This window comes from Ananas comosus, linkage group 4 (assembly GCF_001540865.1).
Source record: "Ananas comosus cultivar F153 linkage group 4, ASM154086v1, whole genome shotgun sequence".
In the NCBI taxonomy this organism is placed as follows: Eukaryota; Viridiplantae; Streptophyta; class Magnoliopsida; order Poales; family Bromeliaceae; genus Ananas; species Ananas comosus.
In genome coordinates, this window is record NC_033624.1 from 12,570,046 (window position 1) to 12,586,281 (window position 16,236).

A 16,236-nucleotide genomic window follows, 5' to 3' on the forward strand; every position below is an offset into this window, starting at 1 on the left:
ATATTTAACCTTTAATGTAACTAAATTAGGTCGTGAGATTTGTTGGAACAATTTATAAAATTAGAGTTGCAAAATACAACTAATTAAATTTGAGGACCAAAATATTACCAACATCCCACCAGCTTGAGGGCCAAAATTGCAAATATGCCAATTTAAAATTCTGAACTACTGACCATTTAGAAATAAAAAGTTCCAACTTTGTAATCCAAGGTGATCAATTTCAAACTTTGGTTTGATTTGTCCTTCTCAAGGGATATTCTAGTCAGAACANATGATAATAAGAGGTGGGATTCATTTTGCCGATAAAAAAAATTAATATTTGAAGGAAGTGAAAGAAATACAGTCCGGCCCAATACAGAGACATGACCCGATTCGGTTCAAGCTGAAAAAAAAAAAAAAAAAAAAAAAACCAAAACTTGATTCATTTCTTTGGCTAAATTGAAGTCACAGTACCACTGCTAACAACAAAATGAAAACCAATTTTGCTCTCTAATCAATATTTTTTGTTCTACTAGTTTCCAGCTTGAAGCAACAGGTAGCAATACAAAATCAGATTAGCTTCTGCCACAAGTATATACAGAGACATAAAACAGCTCATTTCTCTCCCCCTTACTTCACCATTGATTCAGCTTAAAGCAACACACTAATTAGCCACCACCTAAATCCCCAACCAATTAACAATAATTCAACATTTCCTAGTTCCTCAAATCTATCATTAATTTTTGCACACAAGATCTCCAAAAGTAACATAGAAATCCATAAGAATCACAGCAAACCACAACCATAAATCACAAGCAAGTTCTTTGATAAAGGGAAGCAGCTAATTATATTGAAAGCCAGGATCTATATATGATTCAATACATAAGAGGAACAATTAAATTCCTCAAGGAGATTAACATTGCTCTCCTTTCTCATCTCTTGTAGCACAAATACTCAGTAGGCTCTTAAAACTTACAAAAAAAAAAGAGCTTGAGCCCACATTGCTACAACCATAAGATTTGCAGTCGAAAGGGAGTTCTACACTAAGATCTCACACCATACAAATAGTTGTACATAATCACAAACAACACTTAGTAAAAAGCTAAAATCTGTACAAAGAGGAAGAAGAAGAAGAAGAAGAGGAGGAGGCTGAGGATCTAATGCACCATTATCGCCATTATCATTATTGTTTCACGAAGAACCCGAAGCGACGAGCTCCTCCTTAGAACCCATGGCGGTTCTCTGAGTTGAGGAGAGAGGAATCTCTGCGTGAACTCTCTCCTCGAGCTCTTTCGGGGCGGGGACTAGTTCGGGCTTCTTAGTGTATTTGAATGATAGATCCTTGTTCGCGGCGAGAGCCAAAAGCTCGGATTCTTCAAGGCCTTTTGTTGGTCCAAGGCTGCATCTTTCCGGCATGTGCTTCGCCAACGCATCCTTAAACTTCTTAATCTGGTCATAATTAGGACAAAAAGAACTAAGACTACGATAACTTCACAAACCAATCTATACATCAAAGAAACCATAGGAATCAATAAGATCAATTGGGTATCTTTACAATCTATCAAATTCTGCATATTGAGAGGGAAATATGAACTCACAGTTGCATTTGTGCAGCTAAAGCTACAAACGCGACCCTGCGCGCCCCGGTAGAATCTAAAGAAGGGGAGAACATGAACATTCAAGCTATAACACATGGATTTGTGCTTCTCGTAGTTCACTTGGAGGAAAAGAATATCAGGGTACATCTCAGCAAATTGGCAAATCTGCAAATAAGTAAATTACAAAAACATGTTATGATTTAACAAGAAACATCTACAAATTGTAGGATTGGTCCATTTTTATGATGGTATGAATCAATTATACCTTTGGATGAAGGGCTCTGCAGCCGCCGCAGCCCGGCGAGAAGAAGTCGACGACCACGAGCTTGTCGCCAGCGTTCAATAGCGAATCGACAAGATCCTGCGCCGATTCGATCTCCTTCATGTTGGGTTGAAGCCCCTTCTCCCACCATTTCAGTGCCTTACTAAAACACAGATTCATCTGCAATTCAAAGCTATCACAACCAAATTAATCCTAACACCACCAAGATTCAAATTAAGATTTTGGGGATCAAACCCTTATAGCGCAAATGGGACCAACAAAAGATTCAAATTTTGGGAACCGAAATTGAAGAAAAAAATGAACCAAATCAATTAAATCCTCTTCGGAAAGAGAAATCATAAAAAAAAAAAAAAGCGCATCTTGGGACATCGACGAACCTGTACAGGGGAGGAAACGGCGATCCTGTTCACGGGTTTTCCATTCCGATCACCCAAAACCAATCTCCCACCATGAAACCCACCACTACTACACGAAGACCCCCTCCCATGGTCGATCCCCAAAGAGGGGGAACAACGAGGGAACCCAACGCAAAAGGGGCCCCTTTTACGCCACAAGACCCCCGTAGAGCGGCGCCCATAGGGCGAGAGGAGGCTCCCCTTCGCCGCAACCTCCGCCATGGCTCCCAAAATCGAAGCTTTTGAGCGAGATCGAGGAGAGGAAGGGAAAGAGATTAATGGAGAACGAAGAGAAAGAGAGAGAGAGAGAGAGAGGAGAGAAGCCTCACGAAGAAATAGAAATGGAAAGAGGGGAAAGGGGAGGGAGGTATTTGTTGTCCGTTTTATTACCAAAATTGAAGGGATAAGGTGAAATTGCATGCGACCCCCTAACCTATAGAATATTACATATTGACTCCCACCTTAGTTTGTTTTGCACCTTGTATTAAAAAGGGGAAACTGTGCTCATTTTTATTTGTTATTTCTTTATTATCTTAAATAAGATTTATAAGCTAAGATAATTGACGAATTCAGCTGTAAAATCTTATAAAAATAATTTTAAATATGATGTTAGAAATATTTCATAGAGTAAATTTATATAAAGTGAATATAATTATTCAGCAAATATATGAAGTAAGAGATTCTTTTAATGTAATAAATTTATTATTATATAAGTTAATTATAAATTAGGTAAATATTGATAAACAGAGAGATGTAATCTATCAATTTATTTTAGCAAAGTTTAATCACTAAATTTAACAATTATTTAAAATTTTAGACATATTTAAAATAGTGATGAAATGCAAGTGGAAAATTGGTGCAATATTAAATACATGAAATAATTGAAATATGTCTACATTTTTTAAATTTTTTAATTTTATTAAAATTAACTAAACATCAGTTAAATTAAAATTTTATCACATCTATTAATAATTTTAGAAATGCAATAATATTAAAATTCAATAGAAAATCGCTAATTTTTTTTTATCTCATTAATTAAATAATTTAAATAGCAAATAGAGAAGTTACAAATACGTTAAATAATAAAAAAAAAACAATTCCTATGGGCCTTCTTCACAACATACCAAAGTCGAAGGGGTTTTAGTACATTTTCCTCCCGCGTCATTACCCAAAATCGAAGGATAAGGGAAAATCCGTTTCGTCTCCCGTTCCGTTAGGTCATTGTTGGGGAGAATCGCGACCGTCCGTTGTGGTGGGTAGGAAATGGGGCGTGAGGATCCAACGGTCGACGAGTTCTAAACGTGGACAAGCTCTACGGGCGACGCGTAGCCCTCGAAGCTTCCTCTCGTTAGGCAAGTGGATATGCTTTGGATAAAGGGCCACGTCAGCAACTGTTCAACCCAAAAAAAAGACTCGCAAAACGTACTCCCCACTATTTGACCAACGAGTATATTGCGTGAACCGGGTGTATAAGTGCATATGGGTCAATTTCATCTATGCTCTTGTAAAACTTACAAATATCATAAATATCCTTATAAATTTGATAATATTATAATTACCCCTTTAAATGCCTACTTTCTTTAGAAAATGCCCAAACCGTTAAAAGTCCTCCCTCTCCCTTTAAATTAAAGATTGAAATGTCTATTTTATTCTTGACTATTATAAATGGGTTTCAAAGTAAAAGAGATTTCAAAATCATCCCTCACTTTTTAAATCTTCTTCTTTTATATAAAGATAAATATTTAATAATAGTTTGAATAAATTTACTAATATTTAACTCAGATCAGTTTAATATTTAACTGTAATAAATTTTATTAAGAACTAGGCTGGAATGCTATCAATAGCACCAAGCTATTGATGCTACTGATTTTTTAGTCCTTGGATTGAGAAATGAGTGGTTAGGATGATATGAGTCCTCTAGGGTTGAGTAAGTGGTTGGTTGAATAGTATAACCTAACAGATAAAAATAATCAAATCGTTAAACTTAACGGTAAAAAATTCGATAGCACCAAATTCTTAGTGTCATCGATAGTACCCCAGCCGGACTCATCTTATTAATATCTTTTTATGACATGTATAGGATAAGTTAGCTTGGATACTTATGTTACTTTAAATAGTCAAATTTGTATTATGCAAAATTTCACTCATTTTTGAATTGCAAACTGTTCAAGCTAATTATTCTATAATATTTAAATAATCTAAAATAATTAGCTTGGATACTTATGTTACTTTAAATAGTTAAATTTATATTATGCAAAATTTCACTCATTTTTGAATTACAAACTGTTCAAGCTAATTATTTTAGATTATTTAAATATTATAGAATCTTTAACTCAATATTTTCAGATTAGTCTTAACTTGCATTATTTTTATAGTTGTATCAATTTTTCTTTTCTTGCTTCTTTCTAATCTTGTACATAATATTAAATCATTTTATTATTACTTTAAGTTTGATAAGTAATTTTATGCTGCATAATCGATGATAAAGCTTTATAATTGTTCAATCCATTTATTCTGCACCGTCTCCCTTTACATAAAACTAAAATAATTTTGGAGCATTAAAGTATTAAACAAGATTTAATAACATAAAAATACTATTTTTTTAGATTAGACTATACAAATTTTATAGAAATCAATATGAGAATCTAACTAAATGACTTACACAAATATAAGTAGGCCTAAATAATTATATTAAAATTTTTTTTTAACTAAATATCTTAGACAATAAGTATGCATGTTGCTAAATCCTTATTATGAATTTTAAATTCAAAGGGTATTTATAAAACTGAGAGTTGGAATATTTAAAGGGCCGATTACAAAAAAGACTAAAATTGATATTTGCTTTGCTGTTAGTGTAGATTTTAACGAAAGTTACTTCGAAGAGTAGTTTTGAAAGTTTGTTGTATTTAGAGGGATATTTAGAATATTTCAAATTTTTATATATAGGAGCATCTATTTATGTAAATATATGCTTTTGGAGGGGCACACAGAAAATTTTCCCTATTAATATCCCTACGATAGAAATCTCAGAATGTCTTATAATATTTAAAAACCTATATATAAAGAAATATTAATTTTGGAATAGCAATAATTTTACATTAATTTCACTCTCTGTCCAAAAAGTGAATGTAAATTTTGGTCCTTGCTCATCCAACGATTAATATTTTTACTCCTTGCTCATCCCATGGAATTAATAAATGCCTTTTGGTTTTCTTTTCAAAAAAAAAAAGAAAGAATATACAATAAAATTAAAAAAATAAAAAAATTTCACAGTTATCTTCACTAAAATAAAATTTAGGTATATTTCATGCAATTTTTCTTATTTTTATGGTTGGTCCTAAATGTTAGGTTCTCGAAAAATACTTTACCACAAAAAATAATTTAACTCAATTTGAAGTAAATACCTTGTTTATTTTTTTAATATTATATAACTTGTCTCAATAATTACTTATTTTAAATTTCTAAAAAATTTAATTTTACGAAATAATATTTTAATTTATTTGACTTGAGTCAACTAATGACTCTTTAACTTTACATTTTAAATAAATTTTTTATTTTTACAGATTTAATTAATTACTATATTTTATAAATACACGCAGCGATAAATTTATTTAAAATAAATAATTAGTCTAAATTGTATATTGAAAGGGCGATATTTACATCAAACAAATTAAATAGTACAGCAACATAAATCTATATTTTTTTCATTTAAACCACATGTTTCGCAAAAACCAAACTGGAAAAGCAACTCACTTCGGTCGATTCAGTTTGATTTTATTACTAAATCGATCCGGATTTGGGGAATTAAAAACTAAAAATCTTACAAAAAGCAAAATAATAAAATTTTTAGTACTATATATTAACATATATCAGCTTCGGATCCAATCGAATAAAAGAAATGATAACTAAAATTAAAGTGAAAAATGTATGGAAGCCCTCTCAGCTACGGTCTTGGTACCCTCTAATATCCATATTAAAAAACTAGCAATATTTCCTTTTTAAGCTCATAACATAACATAGAACACCAAAAAATTACAAACAACCAAACCAAATCATAAAATAATACATTCGGAAACTTAATGTATATCAAAAAACACAAATATATATATATATATATAAACTCAGTACCCTCTAATATCTGTATTAAAAAAATAGTAATATTTTGTTTATTCAAACCAAACAATCTTTTTTAAGCTCATAACATAACATAACATGTATAGGAAACACCAAAAAAATTACAAACAATCAAACCAAATCATACAATAGTACATTCGGAAACTTAATTTATATAACGAAAACACAAACAACATAAAACAATTATTGTCCTGCAAGCTAAACAACACCCACCTGAAAAATAAGACAATAAGTCCATAAATGAAAAATCTCCACCGTTGCACCTAGATATATAAAATTTGTTTTTCTGGCAAAAAAAGGAAAAAAATATTCTTCTCAAAGGGGAATAGTGGTCACCAAATTAAGAAGCTAAAAGAGAATGATCCTTACTTGAGCTATACTACGCTTCGAGATAAATAACTGAACTTTAAAAAATTTAAATCGACTCTCTAACTTTCCGCCCTGTTTATTATGTTTCTTACAGAATTCGAAAGGATACTTAACTTTTTTTGAGAAAACATTTTAAAATTCGATAAAAAAAATATTTTTTATTGTATGAAATATTTTGCACTTTGTTTAACGGAAGAGACTAAATTTTAAAAGAATCTAATAAATCTTTCAAAGAAAATTTCTTTTATCAAAATGAGCATATATAAGGTTTACGAATTAAAATCGAAATTCGTAAAGCCCAGTTGCCCACTTTCAAAGTGCAGTATAGTTTAGATAATATCTAATATCCTTTTACCTCCAAATAATAGGTACATATACTTATGCTCTCCTCGCTAACCAATTCGATCTGCTCCAAAAACTCGTCCAACCCTTCTTCTCCTCCTCTGGCGAGCTGCACGCTTCTTCCTCATATGGGTATTTCCTGCACCACAACAACACAAAATGGTAACTTTTTTATTCAATGCTCGTGCAGCATGTGCTGTACATCTTGCTTAGACTTTTTAATAGCGCATGATATATAAGATACCTGCTTTCAATTTGTAAAGAAAAATATCCCAGGACTCGAATAGTATATCAGCATTATGACCGAAAAAATTACTTAGTAAATACTATATATCTTTCAAGTAGAAATTTTTCGGCATCCCAAATCACTACAAATTAAGAAAAGGTTAAAATTCCATTAATCAGTCTATATATATTCGTGCGAGAGATCACTTGTAAATATTTCGAGGCAACCAACCATGTTTTCGAATATCTTAACTGTACTGTTACATAATTGGCAATCAAATGTGGTTTTTAAATTGTGCAACAGCAAGCTGCCATTGTTTCAATTGTGCAAAGCAGATGATTAATAAAGTTGCTTGCAAAATTTGTGGAAAAATAATTCCCTCGTATAATCTATGAACTACTTGTACAAGCAAAATATTTTGCTGTATAGCAATCTAGCATATGTAAACAGGAAGGAATAACAACAGGGTAAAGCTAAACATAAAAATTAGAATCACTCGGAATATAATTTAAACAAAATCTCACAAATATATAAATGGGGGTAGAAATCAAATTAATTCCTCGAGAAGGTGAGGATTGGAGATTAATAGCAAATGGTTTGTACCTTATGTTGCAGTAAATATGTATTTCTATAGATATGCTACCGGAGGTTTATCTGAGAAGGAAAAACTTCAATTTGGTCTCTCTGTGGTTTAATACGGTTTCACTTTACCTCCCAATATTTTAAATAGTTTTACTTGAAAATCCTGTGGGTTTTTTTTTTTTTTTTTTTTTCTATTTTATCGTAAGAACTTGCCGTCAAGTGAAAACTAAAGTGCTAAAATTTATAAACTATGAGATAGTAAAGTGATATATTTTATAAAATAAAAGGTGACCGCCTATATCTAAATATATTTTTTCAAATAGCACTTCATGATTTATAATATAAAATATATTACTTTACTATCCTATAATTTATAAATTTTAGTACTTTAATATTTTTTGGTAGTAGATCCTTACTTTAAAATAAAGACACAACAATAAAATAGCAAAGTGAAATATTTTATAGCAAATGGAATTGCACTGAGCCACGTGGGGTGGAGCTAACCGAAGTTTTTCCATCTGGATTAAAAAAAAAAAAAAAAATTAAAGAAAGAGGTTTATATGCTAGCTAGCTACAATAGAATATTAAGGTCCTAGCCAGCTAATTAATTAAAGAGTAGTCAGATTTCTAAATTAATTACCTTCCATTAACAGAGACTTCTTCGATGTGATTGACGTTGGTGTCGACAAATTGTTCGGCTGCATCGAACAGCAGCGGGCAATCATCAATACTCAACTTCTTAAGTGTGGGCATCTTGTGGGCAGGCAAGTAACGGAGATTGCTGCACTTGCTGATGACCAAGGACTGCAGGCCGGAGAGCTCCCCGAGCCAATCTTCAATTCTCTCAAGATCTTCGCAACTACATATATACAGGCTCTGGAGGGACGTGAGATCCCGCAAGCTCTGGGGCAAACAAGTTAGCTGCTGACATTCTCCTATTATTAGCCCCTGCAGCCCCTTATCTGGTGGCGGTCGGAGTGAAACGGCGGCATCACCACCAACAAGGGGCATCGCGCATTCGAGAATTAACAATAGACTCTCCTTGCTTCTTCCGGAAATGACCAGATGCTCAACCGATGGCGGGAGGCAAGGCTCCGGCCTCAATTGAGGACATTCTGAAATCAACAATTCAGTGAGACATGGAAAAATGGGAACTCGCTCTCGTCTGCCTTCTTCGTCATCCACCGTCAATACCGTCACCCATTCTCGCAGCATTGGCATGGAGAACAAGCAAAGGCTCGTCAGCGCAGTGAACTTTTCTGCGCCCAAATTTGTTATTGCGGGCATATTTTGTGTAATTAGTTCTTTAAGAAAAGGAAGTTGCCCCAGCGGCGGGAGTGAGCTGCATACGGGAATATTATCAAGTTTGATTTCAACGAGATTTGGGAGGCACGAGCCAATCCTATTCATCATCCAGCTAGGAAACTTCCCGCCTCCATAGCCTTCTATTTCCAATTTCGATAGCTTTTGATGTGGTTGAAGATTTTCTAGCACGGTATCCATCTCTTCCGCCGGTAGTACACTATCCATGCCTTCTTCCGCACTTAAAACGTTCCATTCCAACTTCAAAGACCGCAGCTTCTTCTCTATCAAATTTGCAGCCTTGGCATCAACTGGACTCGTTACATTTTCAAGACCCTTGATCCGCAGCTCGCCGACAAGCTTCAAGTGCCCTAGCTCAGAAATGGTAGCACAATGTTCGACGCGGTCTTGCTTGCCGACGACAAAAACGGACAATTCCTGCAAGCTAACTAACTTACCGATTCCTCGGGGCATGCCCTTCAATTCCGAGCAATTGTTGTTTAACAAGACTCTAAGTTTGGTCAGCTTTTGGATCATTTTAGGCAGCTCACATAATTTTCGACAACCACTGATGTCGAGTTTCTCTAAATGCTGAAGATCACTTGACGATGAGGGTAATGATTGTAGAGAACAGCATTTAGAAACGTTCAGAATATGCAAGTTTTGAAGGCTCCCAATGGATTCAGGTAATGTCACAAAAGAATTTAGAAGTGACAGGTTTAAGTTATATAGGTTTTTGAGATCACATAACGATGAGGGTAATGATAGTAGAGAACTGCAGCGAGAAAGGTTTAGAGTACGCAAGTTTTGAAGGCTCCCAATGGATTCGGGTAACGTCACCAAAGATTTTAGACATGATAGGTTTAAGTCATGCAGGTTTTTGAGGTGACATATAGGTTCAAGTGATCTCACTTTTTCGCACGAACTCAAATTTAGTGAGTACAAATTCTGAAGGTTGCTAACTGAGTCAAGTATTGTCAGAGAACTGCACCTTGAAAGATTCAATTTTTGCAAGTTGCATAGGCTGGTAATTGATTCAGGCAATTCTTGTATTCTGGTCTCCGAATGGTCAAGGTATCTTAAGAGCTTCGGTGAGCTCTCCTCCTTTGACGAGCTACTCGCTAGTTCCTCATATGGGTACGGCCTGCACCACAACAACAACGCAAAATAGTAAATTTTTTATCTGATGCTCGTGTAGCACGTGCTGTATATTTTGCTTACACTTTCTAATACTGCATGATATATAAGATACCTTATTTCAATTTGCAAAGAAAAATATCCCAGGACTCAAATAGTGTATCAGCAATATGACTGAAAATGATTACTCGGTAATTAAATACTATATAGCTTTCAAGTAGAAATTTTTCGGCATCTCAAATCGCTACAAATTAAGAAAAGGTTAAAATTTCATTAATTAATTAGCCTATATACATGCAAGAGACCGCTTGCAAATTTTTTTCAGGCAACAAACCATGTTTTAGAATATCTTAGCTGCACTTTCACGTAGTTGATATTGAAATGTGGTTTTTAAACTGTGCAACAGCAAGCTGCTATTGTTTCAATTGTACAAATTAGTAAAGTTGCAATTGCTGCAAAATTTATGGAAAGATAATTCCCTCGTGTAATCTATGAACCACTTGTACAAGTAAAATATTTTGTTGAATAGCAATTTAGCATATCTAAATAGGAAGGAATAAGAACAGGGTAAAACTAAACTTAAAAATTAGAATCATTCGGAAAATAAATTAAACAAAATCTCACAAATACATAAATGGAGGGTAGAAATCAAAATTAATTCCTCCAGAAGATGAGGATTGGAGATTGTGACTAGTAAATGGTTTGTACCTTATGCTGCAGTAAGTATGTATTTCTATAGATATGCTACCGGAGATTTATCTAGAGAAGAAAATTTTCAATTTGGTCTCTCTGTGGTTTAATACAGTGTCACTTTACCTCCCAATATTTTAAATACTTTTACTTGAAAATTCTGTAGGGTTTTTTTTTTTCCTGTATCATCATAAGAACTTGCCGTCAAGTGAAAACTAAAGTGCTGAAATATATAAACTATGGGATAGTAAAGTGATATATTTTATAAAATAAAAGGTGACCACCTATATCTAAATATATTTTTTCAAATAGCACTATTATGGTTTATAAAATATATTACTTTACTACCTTATAATTCATAAATTTTAGTACTTCAATATTTTCTGATAGTAAGTCCTTGCGGTGAAATAAAGACACAACAATAAAATAGCAAAGTGAAATATTTTATAGCAAATGAAACTGCACTGAGCCACGTCGGGGTGGGCCTAACCAAAGTTTTTCCATATGGATTTAAAAAAAAATAATAATAAAGAAAGAGGTTTATATGCTAGCTACAATAGAATATTAAGGTGCTATCCAGCTAATTAATTAAAGAGTAATCAAGAGTTCCAAATTAATTACCTTCCATCAACTTTGACTTCTTCGATGTGATCGACGCTGGTGTCGACAAAGTGTTTATCTGCATCGAACAACAGCGGGGAACCTTTAATGTGTAACTTCTTAAGTGTGGTCATCTTGTGGGCAGGCAAGTAACGGAGACTGCTGCACCCCGAGATCTCCAAGGACTGCAGCTCGGTGAGCTCCCCGAGCCAATCTTCAATTCTCTCAAGATCTTTGCAATCCCATATTGTCAGCCACTGGAGGGACGTGAGACCCCGCAAGCTCTCGGGCAAACAAGTTAGCTGCCGACATTTTTGTATTATTAGCTCGCGCAGCCCCGTATCTGGTGGCGGTTGAAGCGAAACGGCGGCATCACCACCACCAAGTGGCATCGCGCATTCGAGAATTAACGATAGATTCTCCTTGCTTGCTTGAGAAATGAGCAGATACTCAACCGATGGCGGGAGGCAAGGCTCCGGCCTCAATTGAGGACATTCTTTAAGCAACAATCCACCGAGACACGGAAAAATGGGAACTCGCTCTCGCCTGCCTTCTTCGTCATCCACCGTCAACACAGTCACCCATTCTCGCAGCACCGGCATGGAGGACAACTTAAGTATCATCAGCACAGGGAACTTATCTACGCCCAAATTTGTTATTGCGGGCATATCGCCTATTTGTAGTTTTGTAAGAAAAGGAAGTTGCCCCAGCGGCGGGAGTGAGCTGCATACGGGAATATTATCAAGTCTGATTTCATCGAGATTTGGGAGGCACAAACCAATCCTATTCATCATCCAGCTAGGAAACTTCCTGCCTCCATAGCCTCGTATATGCAATTCCACTAGCTTTTGATGTGGTTGAAGATTTTCTAGCACGGTTTCAATCTCTTCCGCCGGTAGTACAGTACTATCCATGCATTCTTCCGCGCTTAAAATGTTCCATTCCAACTTCAAAGACCGCAGGTTCTTCTCTATCAAATTTGCAGCCTTGGCATCAACCGGACTCGTTACATTTTCAAGACCCTTGATCCGGAGCTCGCCGACAAGCCTCAAGTGCTCTAGCTCAGAAATGCTAGCACAATGTTCGACGCGGTCTTGCTTGCCGATGACAAAAACGGACAATTCCTGCAAGCTAACTAACTTGCCGATCCCTTGGGGCATGCCCTTCAATTCCGAGCAATTGTTGTTTAGCAAGACTCTAAGTTTGGTCAGCTTTTGGATCATTTTAGGCAGCTCACATAATTTTCCACAACCACTGATGTCGAGTTTCTCTAAATGCTGAAGATCACTTGACGATGAGGGTAATGATTGTAGAGAACAACATTCAGAAACGTTCAGAATACGTAAGTTTTGAAGGCTCCCAATGGATTCAGGTAATGCCACCAAAGATTTTAGACATGATAGGTTTAAGTCATGCAGGTTTTTGAGATCACATAACGATGAGGGTAATGATTCTAGAGAAAAGCAGTTCGAAAGGTCCAGAATGCGCAAGTTTTGAAGGCTCCCAATGCATTCAGGTAATGCCACCAAAGATTTTAGATAAGATAGGTTTAAGTCATGTAGGTTTTTGAGGTGACATAATGATGAGGGTAACCATTCTAGAGAAGATCACCTAGAAAGGTTCAGAACACGCAAGTTTTGAAGGCTCCCAATGGATTCAGGTAATGTCACCAAAGAATTTATATCTACTAGGTCTAGGTAATGAAGGTTTTTGAGGTGACATATAGGTTCAAGTGATATCACATTTTCGCACGAACTCAAATTTAGAGCGTACAAATTCTGAAGGTTGCTAATGGAGTCAGGTATTGTCAGAGATCGGCAATTGCATAAATCTAAATTCCGCAAATTCACAAGCCTTCCTAGAGATTTGGGTAATGTACGGATCTTGCGGCAGCTTGAAAGATACAAGGTTTGCAAGTTGCAGAGGCCAGTAATTGATTCAGGCAATTCTTGTATATTGGTCTCCGAAAGGTTAAGGTATCTTAAGAGCTTCAACTTACTGATTGAGCTTGGCAGCATAGAAATTTCGATAAAACTTAAATCCAACAGGCGTAAGCATTTTGTGTCACTATAAAAAGCCATAATAAATGAACAAGATACCGAAAATTGAAGAGCTCGCATCCTCCGCACTACTGTGGTTGGAATCTGCGGCATGGAACTACTGTCTATTGACGCATAGCGGCAACCTTCTGGGATCCTTGTCGACTCTTCTCCAACAATAACAGCAACTTCTTCTCTTGCTACAGATTGTGCGAGGTCGTGCACTAAATCATGCATACGGCAGGTGGTAACCTTTCTATAATTTTCCTTCACGTACTGAAGGAAAGACATCCATAATAGATCCTTAACGTACTCATCTCCAATATGTTCCATCGAAGTCCTTGTTTCATGCGATGAAATGAAGCCTAAAGCAATCCATTGCCGGATCAAGTCATCCTTGCCAATCTCATAGCCTTTGGGAAATATGGAGCAGTAAACGAAGCACTGCTTCAAAGCCGACGGCATCTGAATGTAGCTCAATTTTAATGATGGTAAAATAGTTTTCTCTTCTTTCAGACTCCAAATTTCGTTATCCCTAATAGCGGACCATGCATCCTCTGTCCTGCTCTTAAAGCGCATCATACTTCCCAAAGCATTTGCTGCTAACGGCAGGCCGCCGCACTTCTTAACTATCTGCTTTCCGATTGCGACCAAACTCGGATAGTCGTTCTCTTCCCCTTCCTTGAATGCCCGTCTTTTGAACAATGTCCAACAATCATTATATGATAAGCCTTTCACACGGTGCGGTTCGACTGTTTTCATTATCTCAGCAACCTTTTCACTCCGCGTGGTCACTAAGACTTTGCTTCCCTTCTTGCTGTCCTTAAATACAACGTTCAACTCCTTCCACTTATTCTGATCTTCGTTCCATACATCATCCAGCACCAGCAAAAATCTCTTCTGGCTAAAGATCCTGACAAGGCAAGTGGCAACGGCATCCGAGTTATCAAGAGCACAATTTTCTCCAGCTGCAGATATCACCGGCTTTGCAATCGTCTTCATGTGGAAATCGGTAGACACGCAGACCCACACCCGTAGATCAAAGCGCTGCTGGTCCGCAACCCGCCCGTCGTTGTAGGCCAGCTGAGCGAGCGTCGTCTTCCCCAATCCCCCCAATCCCACGATCGGAATGACCGACACGTCGTGATCGCCCCCCGTCTCTAGCAGTAGCTTCACAATTTTCTCTTTATCACCATCTCTCCCTACTATCGTCTTTTCGTTGACGACCGAGAATGTCTCAGGGCGTTTGAACTCAGCCTCCCGAGCAGGGCCAGCTTCGGTAAGACCGAAATCATTTCTTTGTTTCGCTATCTTACCGATCTTTTCTCTGAGCTCTTTCATCCTGTGTGCCATCTTGACCTTAAACTTCAGATGCATCGGATTAGCGCGGGACAGAAATCCACGTACCTTTTCATCTTCCGTCCGGATCTCGTCCAGCAGGTCGTCGGCGTCGTAGGCGGCGTCCTTCAGTTTGCGCAGCCAGTCGCGCAGAGCGTGGCTCTCCTTCCCAACGCTGCTCCGCTCCTCGGCGTCGAGAAGCACCGCCTGGATCGCCGAGAAGTTGCTTCTGAGATCATCCGCGTCGTCCTTGAAGCTCCGCAGCAGCCCGATTTCGTCCCCGAGAGCGGAGCCCAGCTTGCCCAGCACTCCTTTCACCAGATCGAATGCGATCCCCTCCGCCATCGCGCGCGCGTGCTGCTGCCTAATTCTTCTCAATACGAACGTCCTACTACAGAGAAGCAGAGGATAATGAAGGGTATGCTCTCCACCACTGGAAGATGATTGCTCCAATTATTATTGCGCTACTGCTCCAATTATTGTGCTGCACGCTACTCCCCCAATCGTCTTTATCCTATTGTACAGATTATAAAAATATTATCAGTTTCAAATTGGATCTTGTCGTTTCTGTGTCCATTTTTTAAAAATGGAGCGGCGGGAATGGTGGGCCGCCCTTATTATTATTATTATTATTATTATTATTATTATTATTATTATTATTTTCTCATACAACTGAAGAAAACGGAATGAAGATGTTTGAGATTTCTGAAAGATGATTAAATGGTATCACTTAAGAAATTAAAAAAGCAGTCAAAATCAGTTTTAGTTTCGAATAATTTTGAATCCGAATTTTAAAAAGGAATAGTGAATCTTAATTTGAACCCAAAAAATTTCAATTTTCAGATCCGAATCTGATTCCAAAATTGATAATAAAATTTCAAACCAAATCCTAATCTTTGGCTTCACAGTCCAGTCAGATTGAATAATACCAGCATAATTTTCACCCCAAGGCATTATTCTAACATGCTATTATACTTGAAGAATTGAATTGATATTTATAAATTTTGATTGCCCAAAAAAAAGAAAAAGAAAAAAGTATGGAGACCACTGGAGCACTGCACCACAAGTGCACCACAGTTCAAATCGGCTTTTTAATTAGCATTGGTCTTCTTAATTGCCATTAAAAAATTTATTTTCTTAATTTACACCACTTTATACTATCATTTTTTTTAAAAAAAAATTAGACCCTGCCGGCGAAAAATATAGAAAATTTTATTATGCC

At 36.3% G+C, this 16,236-nt stretch overlaps 2 protein-coding genes across 2 annotated transcripts in view; both read right to left on the minus strand.

Moving 5' to 3' along the window:
- Window positions 800–2,615, minus strand: LOC109709565 (thioredoxin-like 1-2, chloroplastic). The gene is made up of 4 exons (XM_020231862.1): window positions 2,238–2,615; window positions 1,843–2,019; window positions 1,578–1,742; window positions 800–1,428 (listed from the first exon to the last, which is right to left on the minus strand). The coding sequence occupies exons 1-4, from the start codon at window positions 2,475–2,477 to the stop codon at window positions 1,171–1,173; spliced, it is 840 nt and encodes a 279-aa protein (XP_020087451.1). The 5' UTR covers window positions 2,478–2,615; the 3' UTR covers window positions 800–1,170.
- The window catches only part of LOC109709533 (putative disease resistance protein RGA1), a 29,874-nt gene continuing 20,036 nt past the window's right edge, over window positions 6,399–16,236 (minus strand). The window contains 3 exon segments of the mRNA XM_020231814.1: window positions 6,399–7,239; window positions 8,549–10,354; window positions 11,659–15,083. Coding sequence (XP_020087403.1) covers window positions 7,137–7,239; window positions 8,549–10,354; window positions 11,659–15,083 — 5,334 coding nt within the window. The 3' untranslated portion in view covers window positions 6,399–7,136.